Source organism: Hippoglossus stenolepis, chromosome 18 (genome assembly GCF_022539355.2).
Source record: "Hippoglossus stenolepis isolate QCI-W04-F060 chromosome 18, HSTE1.2, whole genome shotgun sequence".
Lineage (NCBI taxonomy): Eukaryota > Metazoa > Chordata > Actinopteri > Pleuronectiformes > Pleuronectidae > Hippoglossus > Hippoglossus stenolepis.
The window spans coordinates 17,089,572-17,109,305 of record NC_061500.1 but is presented as its reverse complement, the minus strand read 5'-3'; the positions used below and the strand labels follow the sequence as shown (position 1 = coordinate 17,109,305).

General features: G+C 42.6%; 1 protein-coding gene and 1 long non-coding RNA gene across 2 annotated transcripts in view; one reads left to right on the top strand and one right to left on the bottom strand.

Moving 5' to 3' along the window:
* Positions 1–1,714: 1,714 nt before the first annotated feature.
* LOC118125665 lies at positions 1,715–4,631 on the bottom strand. Its single transcript, XR_004698874.2, has 3 exons — positions 4,492–4,631; positions 2,973–3,047; positions 1,715–2,846 (listed from the first exon to the last, which is right to left on the bottom strand). It is a non-coding gene; the product is annotated as an uncharacterized LOC118125665 (long non-coding RNA).
* A 15-nt stretch (positions 4,632–4,646) lies between these two features.
* The window catches only part of jmy (junction mediating and regulatory protein, p53 cofactor), a 28,407-nt gene continuing 13,319 nt past the window's right edge, over positions 4,647–19,734 (top strand). Inside the window, exons 1-2 of the mRNA XM_035184484.2 lie at positions 4,647–6,002; positions 13,556–13,729. Of these exons, the coding sequence (XP_035040375.2) occupies positions 5,133–6,002; positions 13,556–13,729 (1,044 nt within the window). The 5' untranslated portion in view covers positions 4,647–5,132. The remainder of the gene's footprint in view (positions 6,003–13,555; positions 13,730–19,734) is intronic.

Genomic DNA, 19,734 nt, shown 5'->3' with positions numbered 1-19,734 from the left:
ACTCATATCAAATAATAATGTTGACACTCTTTCATTTCAAATTTTAGAGAGATTTGCATGTGATAATGAGTTCAGATATGAGTTTCGCCCAACAATTTCCTATATTGTGGATTATTCTGTCAATGTCAATGTCAATTTTATTTATATAGCACATTTAAAACAACTCGGCTGACCAAAATGCTTCACAGGGTAAAAGATACAACAAGGAGACAGCAACAAGCAATACATCAAAATACCAACAGTAAAAATAAAAGATAAAAGAAAATAGAATAAAATCAAATCTGCTGGGATAAAAAAGTTCTCAATTCCAAAAGAAGGGCAAATAGAAGAGATGGTGTTTTTAACAATGATTTAAAGTGTGCTAGAGAGGGGGGGGGGGCAGATCTAATATGGAGTGGTAAGCTATTCTGTTATTCATATGAGAAGAACTGAGCGCTGGAGACTTCAACAGGTCAAATTGATCCTTGTACTTTGTTTTATTCAACCAAATGTCCTGTTCTTTAGTTTAACAAACACAAGGTGGCAGCATTGCACGCCTTTATTTCAGATAAGACAAAGCGAGTCCAAATTGAAACTTGACCAAGAACTGCTGCTGTCATCTAGTGGTCAAAATAATAATGACAGAATAAAAATTGAGTTATAATGAAGTAATTCTATGAAATATTTATTTTAAATCAAATCAGTATGTAGAAGTAAGTAGGTTTTTTATTACCATACAGGTGATTGTATGTTAAGCTCTAATGGCTGACGGTGTTAAAGTCACCAGGTGTTGTATTGGGCTGGACAGAAAGCCTGTAGAGTCCCAAGTCTTTGTGAATAAACCCAAACATGTCAGTTTAAAGTCTAGATTGTCACTGCTCTATCTTTTCTTTCCCAGAGATTAATTACTATGGTAACGATTTACTTGCATGTGGGTTTTTATACTGAAGGTCCAAAGGGACTTTTGATTTCCTGTGTTTCCTCAGCTGACATCCTGCGTCTATACACAGAGACATGGGAATATGAGGATGTGGTCTTACGCCCCTGGTGGACTTTAATAAATTAATAAAAATAAAGCATGACTTTCACCCTGGGAACGACATTTAAAACATTTCCTAGTCTTCTTTTAACGTGCTTTCATTGTTAACCCAAGAGGCTGCAGTCCAAAAGACAGGAGACACATTTATGTTCATATTTTCTGCCAATATCAAAAGTAACTGCGTCTTTATTTCTTATTCTTTTCATAAAACGAAATTGAAAAGCACTTCATACCAGTGATTTGGATTCATGAATTAAATTAAACAGGCATAATATCTTCATCAGCCAGCCATCTTTAAGTGAATAACAACACATAAGCCATATTTATAGGCTCACATTTTTCAGAGAGACTCACTAACATGACTAAAATGTACAAGAGAATTAAAAACGTGCTTTTGAAGAAACCACCACCCTTTTTGCTTCATCCCACAACTGAATAAATGACAGTAACTGCTCTCGGCCTCCGTTTTGTAGATTTGATTAACGCAAAATGCAATTCACTTATAACATCTTGCAGCTACATACATACCTCCGCAAGAAGGCCCAACAGTCAAGCTACACTAAATATCATCATATATACCAGTCTTCTAAATGTGCCTGACTGTTTTTCATCAAGCATTCATCAGTCAAATTGTATCGACCTATAAATTTAACTGAAGGGAATTTGATCCTATGTATGATGACAAACAAAAGGGTTAGATCGACATTGATGATATATACCATTAGTTCAACCTCAATGCAAGTGATTGTGCCTGTGGCTTCCAGTTAAGGTTAAAGGTTATAACAGAACCTGTCATTGCCACAGCTTCCTCCGTTTTGTCCTGGGTTGAGACGAGTGCAACATGGCTCCACGTGGTATGGAGCGGTCGGATAATGTAATAAACCAGACTGAGACTTCACGAAGACTGAAGAGGATTCGAGAACATCACGAGGCTACCGGTCATACTGTGGAAGATAAAGGAGATTGGACAGAAGCATTGCTCACGACCACCACATAACTGCAAGATGAAACTTCACCAAAGAAATGAAAAGAGGCCTGCAGGATACTGGCAGCACATCCTCTGGTCAGAGGAAACCAAGAAATGAATTTGTCTAGATCAGACGGGTTCCAGTGTGTTTGGCTTGGATCTGACCACGACCGGCGACCCCAGTGTGCCGACTGTGAAACATGACGGAGGGGGAGGGAACTGACGTGGGGGCTGCATGAGTGAGGGGTTTATAGATCTCCCTTAGAATGCAAGATGGCATGAAGAGTTGCTGAATGAGAAGATGAGTCGTGGACTCAATAGGCTTGGCAGGAGAGGGATTTTCCAACATCAGCATGAGCCCAAACACACAGACAGCAACAAAAGCCCCTCCAGGACAGAGCAGCTGAAAAGACTCACATGTGAAGATAACAGAAGAAGATGTGAGCAACACTGGTGACATCCACGTCCACAAAATAAAATAATGGTGTTGCACTTGGCTCGGGTTTTCCTTATTATTTGGCTTCATTCTCCTTGGACTGTGACTAAAAACAAATAAAATCCCACCTCCTGAACAGGATTGTATTTACTTAACATTTTATTGACACTAATCTTTCAAACAAGTACGTGGTCATATCACTGTCTTTTCCAGAGTAAGCTCAATATGGATATGAATACAGATATATTTGTTGTTTTTTATAGCATGGTGTAGAGCGACATTTCTCCCTTTGTTTATGTTCAACTGTCTTTTGTCTGAGTCGGGTTTCCGTACAGCATCGTTCCCTGCGTGCTTGCGTCATGGATTTGCCCACGTGCAGATGTTTATGCTCCTCGTGCACGTCTGCGGGAACCAGAAGGACGAGACTGAAACAAAGAAAGAGCCACAATGGAGGCAAATTAAGATATTATGCGATCATCAGCGTGGAATGACTGACAGAGAAAACACAATGTGTGTATTATCCGTGTCTGTTGTTTGCCTCAGGGACTGACGTTTGATTTATTAAAGTCTGAAGTAAAGGGACCGTTGTGGTGCCTTCATGTCGTCTGGGAAACTTGAGGCACATTCTGGAAAATATAAAAAACATGCCATGACTCGAATTCAAAGCCAGATTTTTGCATGAAAATGAATGTACAATAGCCTATTTATATTATGTTGCTGGCTATAATCGTGTTACTCTGGCCTCACCCCTGGTAGTTCCACCCACAATTAGATTTGTATACACCCTTTTAATACAAAAGTGATCAAAAACCTTCAACCACTTACAATCGGACACTTATAATAATAGTGAAATATTACTCAGTTAGTTTCATGTGTAATACAACGTATGTTTTTTCATCATATTGTGTCAAATATAATGTGCAATATTAGTATTCATGTGTAATATTATTGTTTTTCCATCATATTATGTAATTACTCCAATTATCACTGCTCCTTTAGTTTAAATGAGTTCACTGCCTCATACAACTTACTTATTTTTTCTCATTTCTATTTTCATCTCTATTAGGCTCTGATTCTGCATTTACTTCATCGTTTTATTTTTTACTTATAATACATTTAATACTTTTTATTCTTATTCTCACTTAAATTATTTAGACTCAATTGTGTTATTGTCTGTACTTATATTTATTTTGATACTGGCACAATAATTTCCTTCTGGGTTAATAAACTCTTGTCTCGTCTTATCTTATGTGTCTGTTTTGTTTTGTTTGTTTTGTCTTTTTTTGTCTTGTTTCATCTCGTTTGTCTTATCTTGTCTTGTCTTGTCTTGTCCTGTCCTGTCTTGACTTGTCCTTTCTTGACCTGTCTTGTCCTGTCCTGTCTTGTCTTGTCTTGTCTTGTCTTGTCCAGTCTTGACCTGTCCTGTCCTGTCTCTGTCTTGACTTCCTGTCTTGTCCTGTCTTGACTTGTCTTGTCTTGTCTTGTCTTGTCTTGTCCAGTCTTGACCTGTCCTGTCTTGACTTGTCCTGTCTTGACCTGTCTTGACTTGTCTTGTCTTGACTTGTCCTGTCTGGACCTGTCCTGTCTTAACCTGTCCTGTCTTGACCTGTCCTGTCTTGACTTGTCTTGTCTTGTCTTGTTTAGTCTGGTCTTGACTTGTCCTGTCTTGACCTGTCCTGTTGACCTGTCTTGACTTGTCCTGTCTTGACTTGTCCTGTCCTGTCTTGTCTTGTCTTGTCTTGTCTTGTCTTGACTTGTCTGTCTTGACCTGTCCTGTCTTGACCTGTCTTGACTTGTCTTGTCCTGTCTGGACCTGTCTTGTCTTATGTCCTGTTTACCTGTCCTGTCTTGACTTGTCTTGACCTGTCCTGTTGACCTGTCTTGACTTGTCCTGTCTTGACTTGTCCTGTCTTGACTTGTCCTGTCCTGTCCTGTCCTGTCTTGTCTTGTCTTGTCCTGTCTTGACTTGTCTTGTCTTGTCTTGACCTGTCCTGTCTTGACCTGTCCTTTCTTGACCTGTCTTGTCTTGTCTTGTCTAGTCTCGTTTAGTCTTGTCCCGTCTCACCTCACCTCATACAGCAAACGACATTTTGAACAGTCCTCAGTTTTTCTTATTTTCATCATGTCAGTGAAGGCATCGTGTGGGACGAGGAGAGGGGGGGTGCAGCAGTGAAATCCCTCCCCGGATTTGACACACGCGCACGCACGCACCTTGACTGCTTGTAAACACAGAGTCACACGTGACAGCGCGCGGTCGCATTGTGAGCGAGCGGACAAAGGAACGATCCCGGTCCGCGTCGTTGTTGAGACCGAGCCCCGGCGGCGGCGGCCAGGTGAGCGGACAGGCGTCATGACAACCGACCTCCCCTCGAGCATCTGCCCCGAAATGAAGCAGAGTCGCCCGCTGCGTTCGCACCGCGGTGTCCGGTGAACTTCTCCCCCGCGCCTGGACCCCGGAGCCTCCGGAGCGGACAGCGACGTCAGCGGCGCTCTCCTCCGCTCACACGCAGCTGGCAGCGGGTAAACAAAGCCGGAGTCCCTTTGTGTGTCGCCGCTTCATTTCAGCGGGTCTACTCGCCTCTGCTCCGGTGCTGCTCTCCGGGCTGGCGCCTGTCGTTAGCTCGCTAGCCGAAGCCCTTTAGCCTCGACATTTTTTTCTTCTTCTAGCTAACGTTTTAATCTGCTCGTCTCCTCTCCACTGGCTGGATGAGATGTCATTCACCATGGAGGACAACTTGGAGTCCGGGTGGGTGTCCGTCCGACCCCGGCTCTTCGACGAAAGAGAGAGGCACAAATTCGCTTTCATCGTGGCCTGGAACGACGTCGAGGGGAAGTTCGCCATAACCTGCCACAACAGAACCGTGCAGAGACGGGCCACTTTCCTGGACCCGCTGCTCGACTTCAGCCCCGGCGCCGCTGTGCCTCCTGCCCCCGGAGCCTCCGGGGCAGAAAAGCACGCTAAAAGTCCAGGCACCAAGAGGAGAGACGAGGCTAAAGTTAGACCCCACTCCGTCCCCAAAGGGAAGCCCACAACAAAGCCCGGTGCCGGGGATAAGAAGGCTTTAAAAGCCGGTGGCTCACAGACATTAGAGTGTATCAGCCACACGTTAGGGTCCTGGGACATCGTGACTCCCAAGGTGATGGACATCGAGATCCTGGAGCCCGTGGATGTCCTGCTGTCTCCGGATGACTCCGACCCAGGGGACGGTGACGCCGGCGGCCGCGAGGACTTCAGCTGGGCCGGGCTGTTCTCCTTCCAGGACCTGAGGGCGGCCCACCTCCTGCTGTGCTCCGTCAACTCGGACCTGGAGCCGTGTCTGCCGTGTTTCCCGGAGGAGCCGACCGGAGTTTGGACGGTGCTCTTCGGTTCCACCGGGGTGTCGCAGCGGGAGACCGAGGCCCTGTGCTACCAGCTGCAGGTGTACCTGGGTCATGCCCTGGACACCTGCGGCTGGAAGATCCTGTCGCAGGTGCTTTTCTCCGGGGGCGACGACACGGAGGAGTACTACGAGAGCCTGAGCGAGCTGAGGCAGAAGGGCTTCGAGGACGCGCAGGACCGGGCCAAGAGACGCATGCAAGAGGTGAGATCTGCATTTCAAAGTACATCCGATGCGAGGAGAAGATGTTTAGTGTGTAACACATGATGTTGAGAGTTTCTAAAAGCACACGTACGCTATTTAAAGTCGTTTAGGAAATGACAGGAAACCCACCGACATTGTTGATCTTTACAAACAGGAAGCATCACAAAGGCACAAAGAGGTATTTAAAAAGTTAAAAACATATCCTAATACCACAACCCTAACCCAAAACACAAGCTATAATAAATATATAGTATGTGATTATTGACAAAAACTAAAAAAATCTCCATTACTGTTGTCCCATACCTCTGACTCTGTTCAAAATCCACGTGTGAACACATCCATTCATTCATCCGGCTTTTTTGCTGCTCATCCAGATCCACTGGAGCTGAAACGATTTATTGATTTAGGCGATGGACAGAAAGTAAATCTGCAAATAGACTAGTACCAAATATAGTACCAAACATTTGCTGGTTCTAGCTTCTTAAACATGAATATTTAGTTTTTCTTTGTTATATATGACTTGGAACTCGATATATTTGGGTTTTGGATGTTAGACCAGTCAAAGCAAGTCAGTGGAAGTTGTCACCTTGGGATGAGAGGAACTTCAAATGGCACTTGCATTAAAAAATATATATATATTATTGACAAATTGTATGAGAACCATCTTCAGAGTAATCAGTAATGAAATGAATCATCAGTTGAATCCCTATATTTAGTGATTAATACATAACATGAGGAGTAATTATTCAGAAGCACTGAAAGACAATGTGCACTTTAATTCTGGGGTGGTTCTACTGGTTTTCATTGATATCCTTCACGATCACGAGACAGGTGTTAGATGACATTCTGTGACTTTGATATGTAAGAAGTCTTAACTTTCACTTGGAGGAACCTGCAGATAACTGGTCCCATGCAGTCTGTCGTTTTCAGAGCATAATTGTGCCTCTTGGTCAGCTCATTCTCCTCCTCCTCCTCCTCCCCCCCCCCTCCTGTGTTAAACCATCTGTTGCTGCGAGTTCACAGGCCTGTAATATGATCGGCCCTGGCCAGACATCACACTCCAGTTGGCTGGGCAGTGTGAAGGGAGTCGCGCAGAAACACGGGGGGAGAACGATCCGAGGTGGAGTTACTGAAGTGACGCGTCAGCACAGCTGTTGGGACTGTTTCAGTTGTTGGTCCACAAAGCTGGAGACGCACATTCAGCTCAGCAAGCGTGCGACAAGCTGACAAATGTTTTTCATTTATGCCCATTGTCGGGTACCATTGACAAATCCTACCAGAGCATAGTGGAAGCTACTACTAATACTATGAAGTGTAAACACAAGCTGGGTCATGATGATCAGCAGGGAGGAGACTGAGCAGCAGGCAAAGTCTTTCACCTGCTCTGTTGTTTTGTTCAGCAGATTAACACACAAAGAACAAACAGCAGGGTAAGTAACCAGGAAGAGAGTGTTTAAAAAAAATACACAATGTCTCACTTATACACTCAGAGGCCACTTTATTAGGTACACTGGTTAAATATAGTTTAATCCCAGACAATAGCTCAGCCATAAATGTTCCCTTCGCCGAGATAATGATGCTCACTTTAATCTAACTTTATTCTTGTTATTGAGGTTGCACTTCGTGGTGGTCTGTCTAAAGTCTTGCCAACACCCTCAACAAACGTGTGGTTGCAAACTGTAACCTTCATAATAACTATACAGTTGTATGCGGTGTAACAGAGCTCTTCTTGCACACACATCTCTGAAGGAAATGGCCCCTGTTATTGTTGTTGAGTTTCCTGGATTCTCTGTGGAGAATTGGTCAAAACAAGGATAAAATGGGAAGTTGAGTAATGTAGTAATGTAATCTGAAGTATCTTAATCTTCTGAAAACGTCTTCTTGTTGTTTGGAAAACTCGTTAGTTGCAGTCATAGTAAACAACAGAGACATATTTGTCTTCGTATCTTGTCTCGTTGTTTATTAGATGTCTATTTAATATTTTTGTCTCACCATTTTCATGTGAACACAAAGTTAGAAACACATTGTAATTTAAGGCAAGCCAGCCCAGCCACTAACGACTACAGCCTCAGAAGTTACCATAGAGTTAAATAATACCGCTCTGCTGAAGTGTGAACAACAAGACAGTTTTAATAGAGTGCGCGTGCCTCCATTTTCCAATTTCCTGGTCACTGAGTCCATTCTTGATAACCCTGGACTGTAGGTAATATTATAAGCCAAACACTGACCTGGTCCCACTAGTTTGGAGGCCAGAGTCTAGATTTATTGGAATGTTGCGATGGGAAGAAAATGAGGGCACGCACGCACGCACGCGCGCGCGCGCGCACACACACACACACACGCGCGTTTTACCTCTGGGAAGGTGGACTCAGGGTTTTTATGCATTTGACCTGAGTTACAGAAATATGAGAGGTTACTCGTTAATATACTGTCGAGCTGCACTGATGAATCTATACAAACCTAAATGGCAAGTGCTTTTGATATTTGAACTAGAATGGCACAAACCTCCGCCAAGACCTAACAGTCCCCTTCTGAAACCGCATTTTAAACTGCTTGGTCCTGATTTTTATTTGTCTCCATACCAAATCGCACGCACTCTTATATCATTCCCATTAATATGCCTGATGTTTTTCATCAAGATCCATTAATTGTTCCCTGTCAAAAAACACTGTATCTCACAACGTGAAGAAAAGGTGTGTGTGTGTGTGTGTGTGTGTGTGTGTGTGTGTGTGTGTGTGTGTGTGTGTGTGTGTGTGTGTGTGTGTGTGTGTGTGTGTGTGTGTGTGTGTGTGTGTGTGTGTGTGTGGCAGGTGGAGAACCACTGTTGTGCCCTGACCACAACTTTTCACTGCAGCCTCAGTCTCCTGACTCTGTGATGTGTGATTATGGCTGGGACCAAATATGCAGGACAGACTGTGGAAAACAGTCATAAGATGTAGGGCATCCGTCTGTTAATCATTGACCACAGACACAGTTTTTATCTGTGGCCTGTCTTTACACACAAACAGCTCCCTTACGGTAAACCTGACATGCTGCAAGCTCTTTGTTGGTAATGGCCATGTAAAGCGTAATGAAAAATGATGAAACATTAACTAAACTGTTATGCAGGCAGGATAAAGTTGAACAGCATGATTAAAACAGGCTTGATGGTTTACACTACAGTGTTTGGCATCAAACACAAGTCAGTTAATGTCAACTTGGCCTGTAACAGCTGTCCATGCACTTCAGGGCTTCAGAGACTTCTTTTCATTATAGATTAATCTGCAGATTATTCACAATTGATCACTTGGTCTATAAAACCCTAGAAAACAGAACATATTATGAGTTTCTAGACTTTAACTTGACATATTTAAATGCACATCCCTCATAGTTTACCTCATCCCTCATTACAAAGGCTGCAGTGTGAGGTGATGTTGAATTGTGTTGCATTGGACCCAGAGGTGGTTCTAATATTAAGCTCGCCCCATTTATATCAATTATCAAAAACACCTCAGTATAATGCAATTTAGTTGAGCAGCATCACAAACTGCATCCTCCAAAGAAATCATGCACTGGAATCAATACCTCTCTAAAACAGTATCAACTAAAACCTAACATTATATCCTCGATTCAGTGAGGATGTATTGCAGTACATTTATATTAGACTACACAAGTTTCCAAGTGGTGTAGTAAACCATCACCTGAGGGTATCTTTGAGCTGTCATCTACAGGTACTGTTATTACCATTGTACTTGATCTGCACCAGCAAAAATACCTGTAGTACAATGATGAGCCAAAACATGATGCCCACTTACAGATGAAGTGATTCATGTAGATTTTCCTGTATGAGTTTCACATCTCAAGGTGTGGGAATATATTAGAAGTTAAGGGAACAGTTGCCCTAAGCCAGTTTGACAAGGGCCAGATCAGATGGTTATTGTGGCCATATGACTCAGATAAAGCATCCCCAAAACAACAGAGGCTTGTGGAGTGCTGGCGGTCAATGGTGGCGAGTACCTGCTGACAGTGATCCAAGGCAGAACAAACCACAACCCAGTGAGTGCGTTGCATGCTCCTGCGTCTGGTGCTGTATTGACTGATCTCTCTGGTCCACTCTGATCATAACATGATATTGTTGTACAGAAATAAACCACGTTGCTGAAAGAATTTGTGGCAGCAGTTCTGAGCTCCGTTGATTCTCAACTGGCGGCCGTTCTGCAAAGAACCTGGCCACTGAGCGTTATTGGTGGAAAACATAACTGGCATTCCCTTGTAGACTTACTTTGCTTTTGTCGACTCTTCGCATTCAGTTTCCAAAGAGCTTTTTGTGTCTGCTCAGATCACAGTGGAGGCGTGTTCCTCCTGTGAGATGTTTCAATTAAAAGCCAGAGAGAGAAGTGCTCCAGCAAGGCAGAGCAGATTTAGCTGTGACAAACTGGAAGAGTGAGTTCTGATGACAGGGCTGTACCGGCTACACTGTAGCTCAAATCACTCACAACATCCTGTAATTACGATCTCATTGCACATTGGAGAGCAATCTGTAGACTTAGCTAAATTTAGCACATGAACATTTATTTATTTCTGTGACATCTTTCAAATAAGTTGGAAAAGTGAAAAATAAGTACGCACACTCACTGCTTTAATTCAGCAGTTCTGGTCTGTATTTGTTTGGGATGTCATTGGTGATTTAAGAGATAATATGCTGCTATGCTGGGTTGGTTGACATGGCTTGGCATTGCGTTATGCGTTTACACGGTGCACGAAGCAGTTAAAGTCACATCCTGTTGAGGTGTGCATCCTGTTGCTAGTTGGTAGTGCGATGATTATGTTGAATATTAACATATAAATATGGTCACGCCAGGTCATCAAACATGTTAAGTCTTGTTTCATGTTTCATGGCGATATGGCGACGGGCATGCTGTTAAAGGAAATCACACGATTAGCACAACTTTTCATTGTCGAGGTTGTTTTCTAGTTCGTTAAAGTAGAACGTCTGCAAATAGCAAAAAACAAGCAAAAACTACTTAATCCAAATGGCTGACTTACTTTTGGGTTTGGAATATGGGTCCTCAGACGTTTTTGTACGTCTGGGCATGATGCATATGATTTTCATGAATTTTGGTAAAACAGGGGGCTGCACTTTAGGGAGCGCTATCAAGTCAATCAGGCAGAACCCTTGCGCGAAAACCATTTCACGTGTTTTCACACAAAATTATGTTTCTTTCAATGGGGCAATATAGCGGTAGCTGCTCGGGCCCTGTAAAAAAACAGACTGACGATTTTCAAATAATTTTGTGTTGATGAACTAATAGATTAGTTAACTCTGTGTTTTAGCTTAATAACAAATGTTAAATGTCTGCATTTATATAAATGGACTGGATAACATGTTTCTAGTCTAATCACCCACTCAAAGCGCTTTACGCTAAAAATCACCTTTACCCATTTACACACGCATTCATACAGCGCTTCTATGTACAGCACTTTTTGTATCACACTATCACACACTGTGGGAACAGCCGTCGGGGGTAATGGACTACAATTTACAAGAGTAACAACAACAACATAAACAACGTTAGAGGCTGTTAAAAGAGAACGATGTCGAAGAGCCTGTGTAGTGCCTTTGGCTGCAGACTGGGTGTTTGGAGGCTAATTGTTCCTCATGTTGTGCTGCAAGTCTCTAGTCATGAACTGACAACATTCAATGAACTATTATTTTCATAGTGTTTAATGACAGTTTGCTTGGAAACCATTATTTTGTGAAACAACATATAATTTCACCCTGAAAAGCAATAAATAATGTTGTTAAATTAACTTAAAGGTAACCTCCCATGATAAACACTCAGCATGATTGATGAACCTGCTGGTTATTTACTTTATTTACTTTACCGTGAACATTGCCTATCACAACTTCTTGTGGCCCAAACTGACTTATTGAAATGACTGTTTGTCGTCCTACTAACAGTCCAGAACCAGTAAATGTTTAGTTAATAATCACTTGGGACAAAGAAAAGCAGAAATCCTCTGCACTGGGAAGCTGGGACTAAAGAATGTTTGGCATTTTTGCTTTTGTTTAATCGACTAATAGTTTTGGCTCGAATTAAGACGTGTAATCCTGCTGGTTCAGCAGCTCAACACACTAAGCAGTCGCAGGCCTTCTGGCCCTCATCAACAAATAGATTTGACCATGTAAATACAGTCAATTAATTCTAATTATGTCTAAAAGTTAGTTTGAATCCAAGTTGATGAAGAGCAAAGCTCTCGTTCGCTGGTGCCCAGGCAGGAGTCGACTCAATTATCCCAGGGGTTTTCCTGGCTGGCATGGACTGCAGGGGCAGGGAGTCGGTGTACGTTTGGTCAGCGGTTACCACGGAGACGCAGGCCCAAGGTAAACAGTAGGAGCAGTGTTCGAGCTGAATCGCGCTGTGTCTAGCCCGCTCCCCAGCATGGAGGGCCTTGGAAAAGCAGCCTGGAGTTAACATAAGAGTGTCTATTCATATCTATAGAGAGAAGAGCACTTCATTCACTGCTCTGGACGAAGATTGGGTGGTGGTACATTTCAATATCATATGAAGCAGACGTGAAGGAGGTGTATTGTGCTGTATAAATCGGGTGCAGTGATCTCTGAGAGTTGGGAGCTGCATTGTGTTTGTGTGTACAATAGCTGTTTTGATGACGCTCATCTCATCAACAATGCACAGTCTGTGGATCGCTGGACATATGGTATGAATCAGCAACAGTTGGGGCCAATTCATTCTCATTGTACTGCACTCAAACAATGTATTTTATGGTATCACTCCTCACTCCTCACCGCACGCGCACACACACACACACACGCCAATGTGCCTGCACTCTCATACTCTTTACAGTTGACAATTGACAATTACTTTAATCAGTAACTACTCTCTCTATAAATTATGTCTTAAAATTGTAATATATTGATTAAATAAATAAAAATCTCTCGGTAATATCCTGGAGCACGAGTTGATGTCTTGTTTGGCTTTACCAAAGCCCAAATTGTTTTCAGTTTACTGTTATAGAAATTTCATAAAACCTTCAAATATTCACACCAAAGAAGATGGAGCCAATAGACTTTAGGCAGTTTTTTCATTTCAAACATTAAATCATTCAATAGGAATCACAGGCCACATATAGACTGAAAGTACTGAGAGACTGACTGACGCAATGTTGGTGGAGCTGAAACACTGATAAATCAATTAGTTGCTTGTCAACATTTTAAATTGATTAAGTGTTTCAATCACTTTTGAAGCAAAAATAGTGAAACGATACCAAATACTTGCAGATTATTCTCATGAGAGTCAGGATTTGTTGCTCATCTTTGTCATATATCATCGTAAACTGAACCTTTTGGGGTTTTGGACCAAAGTAGTAATAACTCTGCAATGTTGTGATGGACAAGTACTGGAGCTGTAGTCCTAATCTTTTGACATTTGTTTTTATTGGATTTGTAGATAGACAAATATGAAACGACGCCAGCCTTGTCAGGTTTGAAGTGGATCTTTGTCTGCACCAATTTCCCAACCGTGTCTTTTTTATCTCTGTGCGTCTTGTCCCAGGTGTTGGACAAGCACAAAGCCATGGACAGCATGGTGGAGCTGCTGCAGGTGTACCCTGAGGAGGACGAGGCGTATGCAGAGCTGCTGGAGGCAACGACTCAGCTATACCACTACCTGCTTCAGCCTTTCAGGGACATGAGGGAGCTGGGAATGCTGCGCAGACAGCAGATAAAGGTAACACACTCACACACACACACACACACACACACACACACACACACACACACACACACACACACACACACACACACACACACACACACACACACACACACACACACACACACACACACACACACACACACACACACACACACTGCCATCTGTTTTAGGGCTTGATTTAAGTAGGTTTAGACCTCGCTGTAGCCTGGTTACTGGTGTGTCCTGGAACACACTTTGACTTGTGTCATGCTGCCTCTCCGCTACAGTGCACTCCACCAGTCACAATGCCGTCTTTTGTGGTTTGAAAAAGCCAAGGTTAGCGCTAGAGAACGAGCCCAGAACCACTGCACGATGAGGTCCTCCATTGAGCCTGCCCTTCTAAGCCCACTGTAATGACATTAGCATTGGTTGCTGAGGCTACATGTGGTAGCGATGGTGTAGTAGCCGATCCGTGCTACCCTCTAGCTTTGCATCTGGGGGCTGTGGAGGGCAGAGGATCAGCCAGAGAGGCCCCCGCCCAGAGCGGCTTAACAACCAGCATAAGTATTATTACAGCAGCCACTAAACCACTCAGTAAATCTGCAGCCTCAGCACACTCTTCTGTTTTCCACACTCTTTCTCCACTCCATCTTTGTTGTTTTACTTCATTAGAGGCTTGAAAAGGGAAGTAAATCTGCAGGCTAATCTCTACTGTCTCTGAGCCTTCATAGAGCTGGGTTCAGTGTGAACACATGCCTGGTCGGGTCAACAGGTCACAGTCCTACTTGATTAACGGCCCAGCAGGAAGACGTGACATACTGTTCATTAAGGTGGTTTCTGAACAAATGCATGTAATGGCATTAAAATACAGTCTGACAATGGATGGATATTTTTTAACTACAGATACAACAACTCATCAAATTCACGGCTGCAATATTTTCCCCTGTGTGGTCGTCTGGGAAGTACGCAGCTTGTAGGCAGCGAGCTTTGAGGTTGAAATCTTCATCAATAAAATGGACTGTAAGACTCTGGTAAGGCTCAGATGTGCGGCTTGACCACATATCAGTAGTAGTAGCAAAAACTCCACTGTTTTAAGCTCATGGCGACTTTCTCTTTGCACTTTTTGTACAGCTCCGGTATTGCAGTCTGACTGAAGTATGTACGGGAGGGTATACTGTACCGTTTATCAAGCGTATTTATCAATGCCGTGAACCCAGGCTTGGTCACCGTGCTGAGAGGCACCATATCTTTAGCAATGAACTCGGTTATCGCCCGAGTGATTTCCCCGTGCCGTTTTGAATTGCGGTCATATGGAGTGACACTATCAAACATTTCGGTCAGTGATCCCTGTCTTGAGGTATTTGGCTTGTCTGGCGCACTGGTGCTCGGCATTTTGGCCATACAATTGTCGTACATGGTTTTATGGTATTTTAGTGCTGGAACAAGTTTGTAGTGTTACCCCGTGAAGTAGCAACGGTAGCACGGCATGCTCTGCACAACACCTGACACTGCGCAGCATCATCTTTTTTGAAGCCAAAATAATTCCACACCACCGACGTGCTGTTCCTCTTCGTGACTAAAGTCTCAGTTGTGTCAGTTTCTGACTGTTCCGTTGAGCCAGAGGCCATTGTAACAGGTTAAAGGGCAGCATGAAATGTTGATGCAGCCCAGTGCCCTACTCTCTTTCGCATGTTGTAATCGCGCACATTGCGGTTAGAAAATCGCCTTTTATCATATCACGATTTTATCGCAAATGCAATTAATCGTTCATCCCTAATGGCAGCTATTGCAACACAGCAGCAGCAACTTTCAAACTGCTGCTTGTTTTTTTGTGCCTTTTGTGCAGCATTAACAGATGCCAAATTAGCTTTAAGCAGTTTGTGTTTGTGGATGTACAGACAACTGTCACTGTATTAATTTGACGTAATAGGATACCTTGTAAACCTGATGATTATCAGACAAGTTTTGATGATTTGTTTTTTAAGCAAATTTATGGATTGTTTTTGCAGTGAACACCAGTAGTATCCCTGGATCAGTGAATCAAAACAAATTTACATCATGTGTGTGTTCATGTTTGACTTTGTGACGACTCTGGGAAGAAGTAGTGCCACTATGGACGCAAACTGTGGCCAAAGTCTGACAAAGTCTGTGTCTTGTTAGCCTGAGTTTGACTGTGCAGCGATGTTACTGAACAATGACTGGACACATCTTGTCCATATCTCTGCCACTGTGTTTGTCTTAGACTCTCTGTCATTCGCCCTCTGCTGTGCTGCGAGTACTTTCCCTTCTCTGAGATATGTTGCTCACACAACATGCTTATCCAGCATTGTGTCACTAACCAGCACAACTGACTGCGTGGGTGTGTTAATGACTGTGTATTATGATGGAATTTGGATTCTTGGGCGGGTGCTGATCTAAGTTTAGAAATTTTACACAATCACCAAAATGTATGTCTCACTTTCTCCTTAAAGTCTGGTGATATCATATATATATATATATATACATAATCTTGTTATTGTCTATGAAGAGAAAAACCCACAATGAATTGATCTTACTAAAAAGTATCACATGTGTGTCCAAAGCTTGATATGTTACTCCTCTGTGCCAGAGCTCCATTGTTTTCCAGAAACTATTAAAAACAGATTAGTGGGCCACTGTTGCTACATGCTTTATGGGTCTTCCTCAGAATCTGAACTCTGCTCGATGCCGAAGTTTCAAGCTCTCCCACCTGCTCCCCTCAGGGCGATCCAACGACTGAAAACAAAGCTGTATGCAAATGAATCCCTGATGCCAGTGGAGACGGGTGGTTGCTCCCAAACTGATGAGTCAGGGAATCATGAGGAAGACTCTCGTTTTGGGACTTAGCACACAGGATTCTGAAATTTACATGCAGTTTGCATCTTACTTGACGTGGCAAAGTAAAGATGGGGAAACAAAGAGAGCGGCTGCTGAGTATCAGTTCCTTGCTGTAGAATTACAGCCTGTTCTGAGTTTATCTGTGAGTGCACGTGACACCACATGAACTGGAGTTAAGGTTAAGTCGTCGATTAGAGGGGTTCAGACTGTGGACTGAATGTACAAAAATATCTTCAGGAGTTCATGAAGTGTTTTATTGCTGTGGTATATTTCAAGCTTTTCAGGTTCACAGAGGCTACACAGTCTACAGTTGATTAGGGCTACAATTAATAGTTATTTTCAGTATTGGATGGTCTTCTGATTATTTTCTCTTTTAAATAGTTCATCACTTAATCTTTTGGTCTATAAAATGTCAAAATGAGGTGAAAAATGTCAATCACAATTTCTTAAAACTCAATATCACATCATCAAATTACTTCAACGTTTCAGAAAAGGAAAGAAATTCAGCTTAAAATAGATACAAATTGAAAATTCCCCAACACAAAACTTCTCAGAGGACAAGGTAACGTCTAAAACAACTAGTTTTGTCAGACCAGCTGTTGAAAACTAAAATATTTTCAGATAACACTGATGTAAAACGCAGAAAAGCAGCATGTCCTAACAATACAAGAATGGCAGCTACCGAATATTGTGGATTTTTGCTTTAAAAATATATCAATTATCAAAATAGTTACAGATTTGATCAAGTGATCAATTTCTCGTCTGATCTTTGCAGCTCTACGGTGATAATTCAGCTGTGTCCTTCTGCAGAGAGGCAGCTTTCCACTTGACTCAGTTTTAGACATCTCACTTTAACTGAATCAGTCAATGATCCGGCAGATGGACAGATGAATGAATGCACACCTGAATGAATCATCAACAAAGGGTGTCAGGTATTTTGGTGAATGGTGCATTGTGGGACAGTCCTATTGCATGTCGGAGCGCTGCAGCACGGGTGTCCTGTTGCCTGGAGGGTCTGAGTACTGTCATGAATTAAAAATGTGGTTCCTCTGTGCGAGTTAGTTTGTAACGCAGTGAGCTCCAGTTACTGTTTCACATCAACTCCATCATTACACGGCAACGGTCGCCATGGTGATCACGTGTGCTAGTTTAACATACCCAGGGTGTCTTTCTGTTATCAGGCTTCATTGAACCCAACATTGGTCATCCTGGGTAAGCTGTTCAACGACGCTGGTTGTCGACTGTCTCAGTTAACGCTGGGTTTTCCAGCGACGAGCGCGTTCATGTGGTAGAGTCAGCAACATCGTCTGAGCCCTGAATCAAGTTTGTAATATGATATGAGAACAAACACTGATATCTGCTGGTAAATTTGATTACAGAAACAGACAAAAGGGACATTCAACATCGGGAAATCATCATATGATTACAGTAAAAAGAAACAAACATCTTATTAAGTTAAACTAAACTATTACGAGCATGTGATACAGAAGTTGTGCAGGATAGACCACTAGTACTTTTTCATCAAGATCCATGAATTACTCCCTGGGAAATCTTCGAAAATATCAACAAACATTTACAATGTTGAACAAAAAGAATACTCCTAGATCTGGCCCTTTGTCTGGATTCATGCCAAAGTGTAATGGGTTCTTTCTTGGCTCATGTCCCGTCCTTTCTACCAAGTTTCCTGAAAATCCATTCAATAGTTTCCGTGTAATCCTGCTGACAAACAAATAAACAAATGGACGGGTGAAAAACATGACCTCCTTGGCAGAGGTAAAAGCAGAAGGAAAGCAAGAAGAGAATTAATTATCTGTGATAAGATCAGTCTGACTGAAATGTTCATTTATACTCATGGGAAACATTAAACAGTGTGTGGATAATTTTTCTAATAAAAGACATCAGTGGTTTTAGTTTTTATTTCAAATTATCATCACAAAGTCTCAGGAGTTCTGTCGAGAATTAAAGAATCTTTGTTCAATGAAAATTATTATGAATTTAATTAGTGTAATGAACTCTCCCTCAGTTTGTTAGAAGCTTTGTTTAAAAAACCAAAGTGGACACATTGAAAGACAAAGTTATCAAAACAGACAAAAATATCTGCTGCTCCTTATTATTTGTCACTTTATTGCAAACTCTTTTCTCGCTATCAGGATCCTGTAGATCGATGACTCTTGTTTTCCAGTGATCTAAATGGTCAGCAGTTATGCTGTATGTTGAACTTAACCTGCTCTGGAGCATGTAAGCTGTTCAGCATAATTTACAATGGTGATTTACATCAGTAAGTAGTGAGACAGCTTTGTAGGAATGGAAACTGTATTTATCTGGCTAATCACAAATCCTGCTTCGTACAGGCCCCTGCAGTGTACGTTCAGCTATGAAGAAAATTTGAGGCCTTGTATCACAAGACGCTTTCAGACATGCACTGAACTCCAGATAATCTCCTGACATTCTCCAGAGGGACCGTATAGCTGTTTTTAGACCTGTCCTGTGGAGGAACTCTGAAGAATTGGGGCCACACTTTCTCTACCGTCCTCCTCTCACACATGCACAACACAGCGGGAGATTCTCCGCTCAGGCGCGTTCACAACAGTAACAATATCCTCCAAAGTATTCAGGTGAGGGATGGTGCAGCAGACAAAGGCAGGATGGAACGTATTTATTCCACTGCGGAGATAACGTGATTTAGTTCACAGCACATCGTCGGCTACTCTCACTAAAACCCTCTTGACATCTTCATCTGTGTCTTCTACTACTTACCTTTTCACGAAGGTGCTTTCAAATTTTTTTCCATCTCAGTTTTGCGTCTGTCGCTTGCATCATCAACCCCCCCCGCTTGCGGTGAATCCAGTGGGGATCCCCTGCTGTGTGTTCATATCGACGTCTGAGGACTTTATAATAGGGGGCCAGCAACAGTTCACATCGACCGAGTGGGTGTGATAACGTTTTTAACACTCGTCGCATGCAAAACTGACAAAAAAGAATACAAATATCTCAGAAAAGGATGTGCCATACACGTAGAAAACACAGACGAAGGTGTCAGGAGAGCTTTTGATGATGAGGTGTGCTGTAAACAAATACACGTGATCTCTGCAGCAGAATGAATGTTACATCCTGCCTCTGCCTGCTGCTCCACCCCTCACGTGAACGCTCCAGAGATTTCTGTGTGAGCGAAGAATCTGCTG